This window comes from Empidonax traillii, unplaced genomic scaffold (assembly GCF_003031625.1).
Source record: "Empidonax traillii isolate 1590-97213 ecotype Southwest subspecies unplaced genomic scaffold, ASM303162v1 scaffold86:size2944007, whole genome shotgun sequence".
In the NCBI taxonomy this organism is placed as follows: Eukaryota; Metazoa; Chordata; class Aves; order Passeriformes; family Tyrannidae; genus Empidonax; species Empidonax traillii.
In genome coordinates this window covers 913,055-929,550 of record NW_020955279.1, presented here as the reverse complement: position 1 = coordinate 929,550, position 16,496 = coordinate 913,055, and the positions used below count along the sequence as shown (strand labels likewise).

At 42.3% G+C, this 16,496-nt stretch overlaps 1 protein-coding gene across 1 annotated transcript in view; it reads right to left on the bottom strand.

The window, feature by feature from the left end:
* Window positions 1-11,174, bottom strand: part of BMP7 (bone morphogenetic protein 7) — a 44,088-nt gene extending 32,914 nt beyond the window's left edge. Inside the window, exon 1 of the mRNA XM_027881298.1 lies at window positions 10,694-11,174. Coding sequence (XP_027737099.1) covers window positions 10,694-11,174 — 481 coding nt within the window. The remainder of the gene's footprint in view (window positions 1-10,693) is intronic.
* Window positions 11,175-16,496: the final 5,322 nt, after the last annotated feature.

Here is a 16,496-nt window from a genome sequence, read left to right as displayed (position 1 = left end):
CCTACCAGTCACAACTCATTTGTTTGACTACAACTGCCAACACAGGGAGGAAAGACTTTCAGTGTATTAGACACGCTGACTTAGATTTTCCCCCCTACTCTGTATATTTTCAGTGAAACAGCTCCCATCTCACAGTTGTGGACTAATGAGCAAAATGACACTTACTGTTTTCTAAAAAAATATTTGGGATCTGCTTGAATGCGTTTCTGCATCGTTCTGGATTCTTTCGTGCATTTCTGTATTCCCTGTGTCAGGTTTTAATGTAGTGTAACAGTCAGAGATTTCCATGGATATAGACTCTAATATTCTGGTAATTTGATTATAATGCATGCCATTGATATTAGGAACTATTGTATTCAGAGGTCAAAGTTGTGCCCACACCAGTGAGAGAAGTTTTACACCACATGTCTGATTTGCTTCTCCTTTTCACCTGTCTTGGGAGACAAATGATTCATCACACAGTGCTGAAATATCTTCATCTTCTAATTAGGGCCAGGATTTTAGAGTGGTTACCCAAGAGCTTCTCTTTGAGCTGAGGAGAAAGATCTGTGCTGAATGGTTCTTTTTCAGCTCTTCTCTTCTGCAGTTTATTATAAGTATATTTGTGTAATTAGGGGGCCCAGTAGTAATGTTGTTAAAATACAAGTGGGCACATTTATTGTTTCCTCCAAAAGGAAACAACCAGTCTCTAGCAGTTCTGGTTTTTCCCTGCCTCAGCTGAACATTTACTGTTTTATGTAGCTAGCAGATTGTGAGGCTAAAGTTACTTCTTTCCTCCCCCCCCCTTTTATTTCTTTTTGTTAAAAAGAAAAGAAAAAAATCCCCTCCTTTCTCTGAACAAATGCTGGATTTTTTTAAGGATATGGTCAGAAAGGGGAACTTAAACTCAGCATGATGTTTATAGTGCCACACAAGATTCAGGAAAAGTGATGTGCAGTTCTCTTTATTAACATCTAAAAAGTCCCTGTGGGATTATAATGACTGCAGAGTAATAAACAAATAAAAGTAGCAAGATTAAATTGTTCAGAATATTTTTAGTGATGGAAGCAATAAGTTTTAACCTTGAGAACCAGGAGAGGAGCAGCTAGCACTGAGCATGCGAGCAGAACAAATACAACTGGGAAATGATTCCTGTTAGTGATGAGTGGTTATCACTGATGGCATTATAGATACTTGGCTGATGAAAATAAATTGTCAAAATATTGGTACAAAACAATTTGAACACTACTCAGTTGTAACCACAAGAATTTGAAATTTCTAAATTACAGTAATTTTTAATCTTCCATTTCAATGGTAGACCTGAACCTGCTTTCCCTTGGAGTGCCAAAGGACTCATTAAAGTCAATGGGTGTTCCAGGTAGACAGGGAGGGAAACATGACCAGCCCTGCTCCCAATCCTCACTCAGGAAGAAACTTGTCTCTCCATCGGAATTATAACTTCCAACTACTTATGTTATATTATTTTATGAACATTTTTTTAGTAGTTCTCCCAGAGTTCTTTCTGGTGTCTTTTAAAAAGTTTTACTGCCACTGTGCTGTGGGAAGAACAATTGGTAGAAACGAGACAGCCCCGACAACGCCAAGGAAATGTGGTGGCTGAAGGCAGGATTTGGCCCAGTGGCTCCAGTAGGAGAGTCAGATCTCACCCTAATTTACAGCCCCCCAGACTGGGCACAGGACACTGTGCCAGCTCCTCGGATGGTGTCAGGGGTGGTGACTTCACCGCCGGGGTGGCCCTAGGCCAGGCTGCTCCAGCTGAGGATATTGCCTGGTGACATCAGTGGGGTCCGTGGAGGTGTGATTCAGCCCAGCACCGTGCTGGGAGGCTGCAGCCTGACGAGAGGAAACTTTGTGCTCATTCCAAAGGCAGTTGTGTACAACGGGGAAAATCTTAAAAAATGATGCACTGGGAGATTATGGTGCGATCGGAGCGATGGGGTCCCTCGTCACACAGAGCCTGAAGGGCATTTGCTCATTTTAATTATTGCTCAGAGGGAAGCAGCGCCTTCCCTCTCCCCTCCTTTTCCTTGGTTTTTTTTTTTTATTATTTTTATTTTTTAAAGGAAGGTAGCTTTTAAGAGCTTGCCACGAAGATCTAAGTTAAAGGATTTTCTCTGCTACAAAGCCTGCATAGTTTCCCAGGCCAGGTGGACCTGATAGCACTGACTGCATGCTGAAAAATCTCATCCCCACCCTTCAGGCACTTTAATTGTAAGCCTTTCCAGATACCCTGGATAAACACTGTCAAAATGAACCTGAAAGGGTTGTTGTTGTTGGTTTAGCCCTTAAATAATTATGAGTTTGTCTGTCTAATTACAACATAATCTTGTTTAAACTTGGATGGCTATTTGCAGGATCCCTTAAATGAGGTGGAAGCAGAAACACTGAAAAAATGAAAATTTGCACTTCTTCCACTTTAAGACAAGGAAAAAAAGAGTTTATACTCCTGTAAAATTTAATTCAACCCGATAACAAAAGACTCTAACTTGAAAGCTACTGCAGTAGGATGAACATGATAAAGAATTGTGTGGGACCTCCAAGATGCAACAGAAACTTAATCCTTGATGGATAAAATTTTTCAAACAGTTTAGAAATAGCTTAAGGTAATTTACAGGAAGACTTGAGTGACAAAGCACATTACTTGAAGTGCCTTTCCCTCACTAGGCACTTTCTAAATTCTTTCTCTTTCATTTTTTTACTCTCAGGAGACTTTTAAATCCAGTGAACCAAAACAACACTTTGTTTGTTGGTATAGCACAGGGCTGGCACAGATGGCAGACACTGCACCTGTTCCAATAAACGGGGGAAATGGAGAGATAAACCGTAGCACTCATTAAGAGGAATCTACTGAAACATGAACAATTTGTATTTTGAATATCTTCCAGGAATAAAAGGAGAAATACATAAACAGACCTTGTTTTTACCAACATCAGTTTAAAATAAGCTTGTTTAAAGGGGACTTCATGTTTGTTTCATGTACAAAGGCAGACATACCACTAAAGAAGCGATTATGCTTGATTTTCTTTAAGAAAGCAAATGATTTTATCTAGCTACTCCTTTTCTTCTAAAGAAAAATTATCTGTTGGCAGTTTAATCAGAATCAGTTAATTCCCCTGTTCCTTAGTTGTGGCAGATTTTTTTGCTCTTACATTTTCTCATGCTGAGTAATATCACATTCTCACAGTCTAGTTCAGAATGATCAGAGGAACAACACAAACTAAAGTCCATCTGCTCATCTATTAATAAATAACTAAAATTATTAGGTGGGGGGAATTAGTTGGATGGTTAGCAACAAAGTTCCCTGCAAAACAGCTTTTTTCTAGGCATAGGGAATACGCTATGTAATATCTGGTGGATTATTAAAAAATGTTAAATGAGAAGATTAAGTAACAGTTACTCAAAGGATACACGTCTTCAAACATTTGTCTTGATCTTCAGTGCTTGTGCTGTTCAACATCCCATACATCTCCCTCTATTTCTCTCTCTCTCTCTCACACACACACAAGCACTAAATACAAAATGTCATGAAAATTCCTAAGTATCATTTAATATTGGCAGCCCTGCACTGTAAAGCCATTTACATAAAACTGTGGTTGGCAGCTCTCACTCTTCCATGGGAACAAATTAACATTGGCATTCCAAACATAGGAAAGTAAGGAAATTAGAAACACAGTTTATATTTGGCCAGCGCTTTGAAATACTGTACCATGCTACTGATGTCAATTAATGAAAAGCAGAATTTTGCGGAGAGGGTCTGGTTTTGAAACACATTAACACACGTTAAACATGTTTGCACAGGAACTGGATTGTAAGCATCTTGGTTCCAAGACAATAAAGCAATTACACTAAAACTTGTAGTCTCAAAGTTGCCATTAATTCAATCCACTCAGTCTGAATTACTAAAGGATTTTCACTGAGTCTGAGATGTAGATGATACAAATATTTAAAAGAATGGGTAAAACACAGTGTTGTGGAATTACACCCAAGATGGCTTTTATTTTACCTGCTGTAAATCAGGTGTATTTATGTATAAATAATGGAATTGTAGAGCATATATCCAAATAAAGGGGGGTTCAGCAATCTCTGTAGCTTTTATCAGCAAAATAAGGATTTCCAGAAGGATTGTTTGAATTAGAATCAGTTCAAACTTTGCTACCTGCAACCTTTTTTGTACCAAAGATTTTTACTGACAAAATCTTTAACACCGAAAAAATCTAGATGGCAGTTTATCTGCTGGCACAATTCCACTGACTTCAGTGGAATTATTCCAGCACGGAATTCGGCCCTGCAGTCTTTACAAGGCGCTGTTTATTTGTACTATGATTCAGATATTTTGATACCAGGAATCTTTCAGCACTGAAGTTTCTCCATATGAAATATGTCTTGCATTAAGAAATATCAGTTTCACATTTTTGTCAAACATTATTTGTTAAATTCTGTTTGTTGCAAAGATGGGAATTCAGCTGTAGTTCAACAACATGGATCGGGCTAATAATGATAAGCAGTGACTAATAGGAGCTAGCTCGTGTTTTGATTATTTGCAGCAAAGGAAACTTCCCTCAGAAACAATTTCAAGATTAGGAGAGAAAACTGTGTGAAGCTCTAGCAGAAACTACTGCGTGCTCATTATTTCAACACAGGGGCATTTCTTTGGCCCAATTCTGCTCTCAGTGGTGCTAGTGTAAATCAAGAGGGAGTTTATGGGAATTACTTTGGACGTAGAGTTGTATAAATGAGACCACAGGGCCAGCTCCAGTAGAAATTTGACAATTTACACCAATGAAGACCTAGCCAAGAATTTTCTCTGGGGTTTCCATTTTTCCAAACATAAGCGTGTGCAGAACTTTATCCATGATTAGTCCTCGTGAGCAGTCCCATTTACTTCAAACAGTTGTAGAAGGAAAATCTTCATCCTGCAACTAATTTAAACAGCTCCCTCATTTCTTTAGAAGTCCCTTCCCTTTAGACAAGAACTATATAAAATAGCATTTTTTATTTATATACAATTATATATGCATTTTTATATAGATGTGGTTAATTCACTTTGATGCAGGCCCCAGAGAGGAGAACTGGAAAGGGCTTAAAATATCATGGTCTCTTAATGCTATATATCAACAGGTAGTCTCTTTATCTGGCATACTATCAAAATTTGCTTACTTGTGTTCTTGCTCAGATGCCTTCATCCACCATTGCAACTGCTCGCTGGTATTCATCCAGTTAGAACAATTTGGAAGCATAAAACTAAATGTGTTATCATTTTAACCACAAATTAACAGTTTCCCTATAAATATTAGCATTTCCTCACTTGGTTCAAGGGATAGCAGCCATAATGGCACTAACAGTATATTTGATTTAAACTAATTAAAAACAGGGGCTCTTGCAATTTAATATATTGATTTTACCAGTGGGACTTAAATCTTTTATAATAAGTGTACACAGCTGCACCACTCACCCACCACCACTTTTAAACCTAATCCCTGCATTCCTCCTGACAATAACATGACAGGATCCACACATCCCAGTATTAGCCTTAACCCCGGTGACACTGCCAGAATGTATTAAACTAAAACATCGCAGTGTCCTATTTAAAAGGAGCCTGTCAACAGCTCTGACCGGGCTTTAATAGTTATAATCTTTTTTTTAATTAATGTTTCCAACCACTTGTGTAACCTTCTCTCACACATCTCTCCCCCCACGACCCGAAAATGTGTTTTGGGCTTATTTCCAGAGGAGAACTAGCGCCTGGGTTTGTGCTGCCTGCCCAGAGGCAGTTAAATCTTCTTTTCAGGGACACACACACAACACACATACACACACACCACACACACACCACACACACACACACAGCACAACTGGGGGCACAAGCGTGCGGGTGGGAGCAGGTCCTGCACGTTCCACTGGTGCCCAGCTCCTGTTACCAGCACCACAAGACCTGGCCATCCAGGCTTGTCTCCTTCAAAAGCACTTTATAAGCCTCTGTGTTTTGGCTTTTAAACTACAGCTCACAGAGGGGGCTTCACCCCCCCAGGACAGCCTGTGTGGGAAAGGAGGAAAGATCTCACTCCGGGATAAATCCACCGTGTGAGAGCAGGGGGAGTGACAGGGGGGGACAACTTCCACGTCCTTTTTCCTTGCATAAGGACATCTGTTCTCAGCTGCTTCTTTCTCTGCTACCAGTGCACCAGCATGGCAGAGGTAAATATTTTCTGTTCTGCTCTGCCACTAGAAAATCAATTAAATTCTCTCTAGAACACATCTGTACATTCAAAGAATACCTGCTGCACATCAGTGTCCTTCATACCTTTGTTTTGCTGCAAGCTTTCTGCCTTAGCTAATGTTCTATCACCAAGTGTTGCACATGTCCACACTGCCCAAAACAATTATGGGATGTACCTGTTCAGGCTTGAGAGCTTCTAGCAGCTTCTAGGTGGAGGAGGATAAAAAAAATGCCAAGGGCTTGGCCAAATGTATGGACAAACCATGTGATCGGGACCAGGCATCCAGGGCTAACTTTTAATCTGCTTTGTTTCAAGTGGGAAATATGTGAAGATCAAATAAGTTCAAATCCAGGTCAAATATCCTTGAAAATCTTTGATTTATATAAGCAGGAAAATGAGGTTTAAAAGAAGTGATTATGAAAGGGTTACTAAAAACACAGCTGTACGCGTACTCTTATATCTAAGGCTCTCCAAAGAAAAACTGTGTGACATCTATATTAACCTTTGGCTGTACACCAATGAAGGCCTGTAGTGAGCTGGAATGCAAGGCAGCCCCTTCCAAATTTTAACACAAGCCAGGTTACAGCTGCAAATGCCTGCAGCCCGTGCTCACTTTATAAAGTATTCCCCGAAGGAAATTTTTTAACTGTTATAGAATCTTTTTCTAATACCCTACAGTGTTAAAGCCTGTTATTAAAGGGCAAGGAGATGGTTCTCTATGCCAAACACTTGTCAACAAAAAGGATAGCCAGATGGTATGAAATAAAAGGAAACTTGGGGGCTCTTCAGCTTCTTGATTTATATTAACAAAAGCCACTTTCAAGTGCTCCTTCCAAGAATGACTAATTTCCCCCCCACTTCTTTTTTGCCAGGATTAAACAATGTTGTTCATTTTATAATCAACCACGAGAGAAATTAACAAATTGCATATCACTTGTGCCGACTCTTTTAAAAATATTCTAAGCAACTCTGTTTACCAAGGCAAGATTACCGTCATAAGGACAACTCAATTATTTTTAGAAGAGTAGGTCTAAGTCATCGAGAGGATGTTTACTCCTTAGTTGCTGTTTATAAACTTCAAATTAAACTTGTGCAAAAAAATGCTTTGCGTTTTTTCAGTTCCTAAAATGGTTCAGTTTGTAAACTATACTTGGACAGAAATGAAATTCCAAATACTGAAATTATAGTAATAAATTTTACAAAATTAGCCAGTAATTAACTGACTAACTTAGTCAGACCACTGCGGCTAAATTCTCTTTTAATTTACATGTAACTTCATTCTTGACAAAAATCCATTCCCCATTCATCTTAGCACAGGTGTAAGCTAAGGCAAAATGTAGCCTGTGAATTAACTAGTTATAAATCTAAATCTAATTAATTGTCAAGATTTTACAGTAACATTACATGCTTAGTAAAAAGCTCCCTGAAACGGAGCACCTGTATTCTGGTTCCTCCCTACAAATCCCCAGTATAAATTCTCTGGAATAAATATACACAGTATCTCCATAGAAATCAATGTGTGTGGGGTTTGTTGTTGGCTTTTTTACTATATATCCCAGTAAATCTTGCAATTTTTTTTTTTTTTAATATTTTTCCCTCTGAAATTGTGAAACTGGATAAATGAAGAATATGAACAAGGCAAAAAAAGTGCTTTTTGTAGATTAACGTTTAGAAGCCTGGAATTAACATGTTTTATTGAATGAAATTTAAAAGTATTATTTCTTTACTCACTTTTACTTCCTCCATTCTGAAATGAAACTTTATTATGCTGTGACACTTCCTCATTGTGATGGCTCTAGTATAGTAATAAAAGCCTACCTGTGAAATGCAATGCTCACAGAGTATCTCTTACAAAAGTAGGACACAGTTTACTACAGTCTGCATTTAGGAATTCAGCTCTGCTTTAAAAGGGATCATTGTAGAAAGTCTCCAGAAAAATTCAGTTCTACAATAGTTGTTCTAATTTTCCCTGAATGTCGCAGAAAACTGTACGTCTCAAAGCAGGTGTTGTGTTTGACTATATACGGGAGTGAGTGGCTGGTCTAATTCATTAAAACATCCATAAACAGGCCTGTCTTTGTCCTATAAAGATGAAAGAGAGATGACTATAATGGGATGAAAGGTGTGCACAGAGATGAAGAAAGCTATTACAGATCTATGTCCTTTTTAAACTCGTCCTGGCATGCACTGTTGACAAGGGAACAAAACAGCACAGATAAACCTCCGAAATGTGCCTTGCCGGTAGTAATTCCACCTGTCCTTAAAACTATTGGATTTTGCCTATGCTCTTACTACTCACTGACCATGCTGACAGCACCTAAATAAAATGATCATTTAGTGTTTTGCATCAAGAACACTCTTGGGTTTCTAAGCCGACTACAAAACCTGGCAGGTCGGAATGAATGAAATACCCGCTGCAGCCATCCCGTCACAACGGGATGTTGGCTATCAGTTTCTTACGGCTTATAAAGGTGAAACCTGCTCTGTAAAGAGTTCTCACGCAGACACGACATATCCAAAATGTAACTTTTATTTCACAGTTTATGGATCGATTCCACTCCTCTGTACTTGAAATAATTAGTGACCTGGGCTGACAGGGAGATTTTCCTTACATTGGAAGCATGGGACGAGAGCACTGCAGTTTCACTGATGAAAGTTAGGCAGTAGATAACTACACCTGAGGAGAAGAGCTGCTTCCCCAGGGTTAAACTCCCTTGCATTAGGTACTTACATGTTTCATAAATGTTCTCTCCTCTCTAACGAAAAAGAAAGAGAAGTGTGAATATTGCTAATGTTATTTCAGCATCCTTTGTCTTCTGTTCGAGACTCCCCTTGCACTCGGCTGTACACAGTGTAGGACCCAAGAACCACGGAGAATAGTGTTAGCAAGATCTCTCTTATCTCTTAAGTCAAATATTTAACTGCCATTGGTACTTTTGAGTGCTCAAATATTTGATTTTAAATGTATCATGCTCATCGGCTTAAGGATCCAGCACCGACTAGACAAACACTGTAATTCCAAATGGAAAGCACCAGCTCTCATAGAGCACAGCCCCCGGGCCAGATGTAATTCCAAGCTTCCCACTGTGAAGCTTATGGCAGTTAATAAGGAGGTGCAGCTCATGCAAACTAGAGATCTCCCACAGCGTCCTGTGTCTCCTTATCATGCACGAATTGTGCCGGGATGGCTACCGTGTCTAATAATTATTAACGTGTGTCACAGAGCCTTTACAGCTGCTGATCTTTTCAAGTTGGTTAAAGTGCTGGGATTAGAGAGGTGGTGATTTAGGTGGTGATTTAATCTTTGTTCCCTCTGAAGTTCCAGACGGTGGAAGTGTCCAGAACAGTGACATCCATAAAGGTGTCAATGGATTTATTGGAGATGGGGGTCTGCAATCCCTAGTAGGTTATGTGCCAGAGGTGGGCTCTTCTTGTGCTTTGTGTCTCCCTTTGTTTGGGACAAAGTTTGAGTGGATCTTGTTTTGGAAATACAATTCAGGTTCTGCCTTGCACTTGCAGACACCCAATCTGTACGTGTGTGGTTTAAGAGCCGCACATGATGAGGTCTAAAAATGGATAGAGTGAACCAGGTCTATAATTATGTATTTAAAACAGAACGCGCACCCTGACAATGTTTTACTCAAATCCGGCCAAGTCAGTCCACACGGGTGTGCAATCTGCAGCGAGCAAATGGAAATCAGATTGGGCCGTGGCATCCAATTAGAGAGGCCTAGCGAGGCGCATACAAAGCGTGCCAACTCTCTATCGCTTGCATAAACCCATCCACATGTGCTTGTGAAAAGAGGCGAGTTAGCGGCATAAACTGGGGTCAACAGGAAAAGCTGCAGGAGTAAATAAGGATTTACTGTGGAATCCCTCCCAAGCCATTAGGAAAACATGTGCGAGCAGCTCAGCCCCTCCGGCCGCGGGAGCGCGGCGCTGGGATGCCGCAGGGAACTCTCCGTCCGGCCAGCCCTGGTGGCTCTGCGTCCAGCCCGGCACTGGGAGCCGTGCAGGACCCGTGGTCCTGCCTCGGTTTCGTGTATTCCTTGGCAGTGTGGGATGTGGAACAGACCTGCTGATCGTCCTGTCTAGCTCCTACCTGCAAATCCAATTTCTGAAGTGCAGCAACTATTAAAGGGAGACCTTTAAGTGTGTCGGCGCGCAGGGTGGAGCGTGGAGAAAGCTTGTGGCTGTCCAAATGCTGTGATGGGAAGTCTGAGCCCTCTCCACGTTGGTGCCATTTAACTACTACCTGGCAAAGGAGCCGCTTTTTCGAGGGCCGCTACCTGTCCTTCCTTTGCCCAGGTGGGCTGCCACCCTCCTGACCCTCTGGGAAACAGCTCCCAAGCGCGGCCACCTGCACCACCAGCCCCTGTCCTCCCGCTGGTGGTCAGGAGGCCGCTCCAGCCTCCCCTCGGCACGGTTCCCTGCCCTGTTGCCCCGGACCCAGCCCCGCCGAGCCCGGCACTCACCCAAGTTGACGAAGCTCATGACCATGTCAGCCTCGGTGAGGAAGTTGCTGTCCTGCAGGCTGGCCAGGGGCGGCCCCTGGGTGCTGAAGATGGGCTTGTAGGGATAGGAGAAGCCCTCGCCGTCCTCGGCGGCGGCCCCCGCCGCCCCCTCCTCCACGGACATGGCATTGTAGAGGTCCAGCATGAACATGGGGGCCGAGTTGTGCTTGCCGTGGAGGTGGGGCCGCGGGCGGTGCGGCAGGCCGAGGATGGAGAGGATCTCCCGCTGCATCTCGCGGCGCTCGGGGCCGCGCAGCCGCCGGTGGATGAAGCTGGAGTGCACCTCGTTGTCCACCGTGAAGTCGGCGAGGACGCAGCGCAGCCAGAGAGCGGGGGCGGCGGCGCCCAGCACCAGCAGCCAGGGGCTGGGCTGCCCGCGCCCCGCCGCCGGCATCGCGGCTCGGCGGGGGCTGCCCCGCCGCGGGACGCGCCCCGCCGGCATGCACGGCACGGCCCGGCACGGCACGGCCCCCGCTCAGCCCCCGCGGAGGCGCCGCTGCCCGCTCATGGCCCGAGGCGGCGGCGGCGGCGGCGGCGGGGGGCTCCTATCGGCCCCGGCCCATGGACCCTTCCCCGGGAGCTCTCGTCCGGCAGCGGGAGCGGCCGCGCTGTGCCCGCGTCCCGCACGCCGCGAAGGAGCCGTGTGAGCGGCGCGGCCCGGCGGGGAGCGGCGGGAGGGTGTCTCTGGTGGGAGGAGCAGGCACTGGAAAACCCAAGCGCTCGCTCGCTCGCTCGCTCGCCAGCTCCTAAACCGCCCGGGAGAGAAAAATCCCTGGAACTGCCTCGAGGAGGGACGTCTGCTCAGGTTGCTTTTCAGGATGTGTGTGGAGGCTGCGGGCTCCGTGAGAGGCTGAGCCGGTCCCGAGCGTCTAAATGAGCGTGAACGTCATTAAGGAGAAGACACCCCAGGAGGGAGGGCAGTTTATGCATAAGGAAGGGGCCCAAACTCCCACAGAGTTTATAGATGCGAGTACATCGTCTGTCTGCACAAACACGCATACACACTCTTTTCCCCCTTCTACTAGTTTTTTTTTTTTTAAAGAAGTACAGATGAGGAGAGGCTGTCCAGAACGAAACCAAGAGCACTAAATTATTTAAAACGTGATGATTATATATTCACGCACGTAGACATGTATGTATGTCTGTGTGCACAGAGCCCCGGGTCACTTTTTCCAGCTGGCAACGGGGAGAGTTAATGGAGAAGCGTTAGAAATCCGAGGGATGAAATGAATTGAAACCATCAACCTGTGCACGCGGGTGGTTTATGGCACTACAGTACCCTGCACTCTCTCGTTCCCTTTTTCCTCCTGCTCCCTGGTACACACTTTTGTGGGATACCATCCTGAGCTGAATTGTTACCTTCTCAAAGCAGTGGCTTTTTTAACTCAGTGGATGCAACATCTGCAGTAATGGAGCCCCAGTCCTGATTAGCCCAGGTACACGTCTGCTACAACAGTAAATAATAATAATAACAACAACAATATCAAATGTAGACTACTGCTTCCCAAATCTTACTTGGAAAACAAGGAGAAGGCAGGATAGTTTATTTGGGTCATTGAATCCACCCTGAAGTAATTTCAGAAACCACATATATATATATACATATATATGTATACACACACATACACACACACACTAAGTTTATGCTGATATTAAGATTCATTTCTAAGGCAAAGGAGGAAGAAGTGGAGCAGAGGATAAAAGAGTTCAGCAGTTTTGGAGGTGTTTTTTTGATAGATTATTCATCTGATATTTTCAGACTATCAATATTCAGTAGTATCCAGCACCAGATCTTGCAACTGTTCTGGAAACTAATGCTCAGCACTTTTTTTAGCGCTTTATGTTTAAAATCCTTGCGTGAACTGCAGATAACTAGTCAAAAAGCTGCATGGGAAACACGATGAATGATTTAATGTGTTTGTATACATGCATGTGCACCTTGTAATAATAGGGAAACTGAGGCATCACATCAAAATGACTCATGGCACTATTGAAATAGTGGTGGAACCAGCACTGAAGTCCTGGCTCAGTCCTAACACATATTTAGAAATGGCTCAAGCTCTCGGAGGATGATGGGGGGAGAGGGGTTGTGAAACCACATCCACCTTAGGTAACATGGGAGCACTTGCTCAACTTACTGGTGCAAATGGGGCTGCTCAAAATATTACCCCTGTAACTGCTGTCCCAGTGCTCCCCACTAATGGAAACACCAGTACCTGAGCAGCTGCATTTTAGCTGCCCAGTTAAGATCAAACTCTCCAGCATCTTTTGTACTTCCTGAGAAGCAGCACTAACCTGCTCTTAACGAGGCATGTATTTGCCTAAATTTCTTTCTTGGTGAGGGTGTGGTTTCTCAATCAATTTAAGCTGATTTAAAGCCAGGCTCCCCCTGAGAAAGACCTTTTTTTTTCTCATCCCACCCTAGCCTGGACCTTCAGCTGTGCAACCCCACCTCTCTCCAGTGCTGGTACCAATACTTACACACAGGTCAGGAAGCTTATTTTGTTTTTAAAGTATTTTTTTAACCATTTATGTATTTGTTTTTGCTGTATTAATTTTCTGCTGGATCAGCTCCTTGTTCTGACTGACTACCTATTGTGGTGGAACTAAGGAGGCCACAGGAATGCACAGCTGGGGGCAAGGAGAGGGTGTCTGGGTCAGGCTGCAGTAGGAAGGGCTGACAGATGATTTGGTGTCCCTCTGCTCTCCCTTTCAGCTGCAGACAACTTGATTTCTCTTTCTTTTTTTGTTCCTTGTAGACTGTTTTTCCAGAACTGTGAGTGTTGGCCTTTCATCAAGCAGCAGTAGGACAAGGAGCCTTGCCTTTGGCTTGGACTTTGAGATTAAAAGATCTGTAAGGCTGGAACAGTGGAGTGGAGAGCAGGTGTCTCTGCTGCCTAAATTACTTGCACCTGAATTACTTGTAGCTCCCTTTCAAAAGCTGGCTAAACTTCAGGTCAGTGTTATGCTTTGGAATGGCAACACGCTTTGAGAGAAAGAAAAGAAAAAGCGTGGGAGGTTTGGCTGCTGGCTTGCTAACACCTTAGGTAGCTGCTGTTGGAGCTCTAGGTGTCATTAAAGAAACAGCAGAGGATAAAAAGTAAACCTTGAAACCTCCTGATTTGACAAATTTCTTGAAAAAGTGATGTTTGAATCTGTTTCGTTCTTGTTCTGTCTGTTTAAATGGTCTGGGTTTGGCCACATTCAGCTACATCCTGATTTAATGCAGGATATGCTCATTAAAGAGGGGCAATGCTGAAATTGTATCCTAGGCTTTCATAGGAATAGTTGGGAAAGTTTTCTCTTTTATACAATACTTTCACTGATTGTGTTGCACTGATAGAGCATTAAATAAGTCTATGATAGTTTGAAATAGGGGTACTGCCTGCATGTATTCTTAAAGCAGCAGAACAAAATCACTCTAGCAGTGTGTGATGAGAAAGTGAATTTGTTAAAGAATAACTTTTTGATGTTAAGTCCTCAGCTCTTGGCTTTAGCTTGATTTGGGATACAACAAAGGGCAGCATTTATTCTGCTGGATACAATAAAGGATGATACAGCTCAAACTGCAGTGGTTCAGCCCTCAGATCTGAGCTTGAATTTCAAATATCTTTCAAACAGAAAGGCAATCCAGTTTGTACCTTTTCTCATGGACAACATCTCTCCCTTCTCTCCTTTCTTGCCTGCTGTGTAAACCTCATCCTGCTTCCTGTAGGATCAGTTCCACACAGGGTGCTGAAATATTGGCACCTTCATGTCACTGTCTTTTTCCTCCTCCTTCCTGAATCAATTAAGAAACCAGTTTTTCCTCTTACTCTTCTCTGCTTCTTTTGTCTATTCTCCTCTTCTTGAGAAGGAAAACTAAATGCTTGCGATGAAGTAATCCCTGTTTGTTGGCACTTGCTGCTCCAGATAATTTCTATAAAAACAAACTCACAATGTTTCTGAGGTTCTGCACAAGCCACATTACCAATTGAGTAACTTTTTGATCTCTTTGAGCTTTATATGTACAGTCTTATCTGATTTTTGTAGCAAGTACTGCCGTTTGTGTGGAAGTCGGTGTATTTGCAGGCACGTATTTAGGAGATAAATAAAGGGTCTTATTTAAAACCATGAAATGGACAACAATGTGCAGGTCATCGTCCTGTGCCCATACAAGGTGTGTGCCAGTGGCAAAATTTGGCCATTTGCATTCAATTTTACCAAATGGGCAGTAAAAAGTGTGGGTTCTGCTCACAGACTCATTTAATGACTTTTCAAAAATCAGACACAAAGCATTTTTTCCTCTTTTCTGTGGAATCAGTGTCAAGCTCCTTGTCTTCCTACTTTGATGTCCTCTTTTTAACTTTAACCATGTTTCTTTTCCCCTCTGTTTTGCATCTTCTCTCATTTGTCTTGAACAAAGTGCAGGTCCTAAATTATGGCAAACTTTTTTCTCCTTCCAAATAATCCCACTAAAATAACATGTGTTTGGGGAATTTTAAACTGTTTCTCTGTGCCCTGAGCACGAAAAACACTTATATAGCAAAAATAATAGTATTATTATTTGTATAAGAATGGATAATTAGCTTGCATATTTAATTACGCTGTATTGGATCATTCTTATCAAAAGTTTCTATTCATCCCTTCAGCATTATTACTGAGAACATATTCACCAACAGGAAATTAATCTCATTATGGGTAAGCCATTATATTAGCTCTAAACCAGGAATCTGAACAGATTTGGGTTGAACGGTGCTGGGTTGGACAATACTGACTATGTTATAAAAATTTAGTATTGATTCTCATTGCTGTTGATCAGAGGAGAGTCGGAGATGAAATCTGTGTTTTGAGGTTTGAAAAAAGCGTTATTTCTTCTGGAGATGCTAGTGATAGCTAACATAGAAAATGATCTTTGGATTTATGAAATGGGACTGTAGCACTGAGTTTAATGTTCATCCACTGAGTAAGGTGGACAAAGTTCAGCCCTTCACAGTTCAGTATTTCAAAGGGCTTCACTTCATAAAACTGGATCTTCACAGGGGTTCTTTTATTATATTTATTTCAGGGAACATCAGAAATGAGTTCATGTCATTGAAACATTTGTATCATGCATCTGTTTACAGCTTGAATATAGGCCTATGCTGTATTTTATATTTTTATTTGTACGTTGGTGTGAGCATTTGTAAATGTGCACACACCAGTATACTTCAGTAATGTCTTCAAACTTTATGTAAGTAATATATTTCTGCAGCACAGATACAGCCACATGAGTATTGTTTAACGTGGAATCAAATATTGCCAAAGCAGCCCAAACAAAACTGAATTTAATTTTGTACTATTAAATTATTGCGTGCACACTCGATTTGGTTGACGTTTTTTGGCACAAACCCAGGCATTTCCTTCACTGGTAACGTTGTAATCTGAACATCTGAAATCTCAGGCTTATATTTGTGAAAAGCTATGCTGGGCACACGCTCGGACGTCACTGCTCGGAGAGGACTTAAGCCGTGCTGCAGCACCTTGGAAATGTGCCTCTGAAATTCTGCTTAGTTGTTACATTTTCTTACAAGAAATGGTGATCTTTGCTTCTGCAGTTCACCACCAGACATTTGGGATTCTTCTTATTAACGTATACTTGTGTCTTTTATAGTTTTCTGCTGTTTGCATTTACTAAAGGCAGTTTGATTTTTTTATGCTGTACAAAAAGCATATAAAACCTATCCCTCTTTGTCAAAGGGAACAAAAACTGATTCTGACCTGTAAAGTGCAATGGGATGAATTT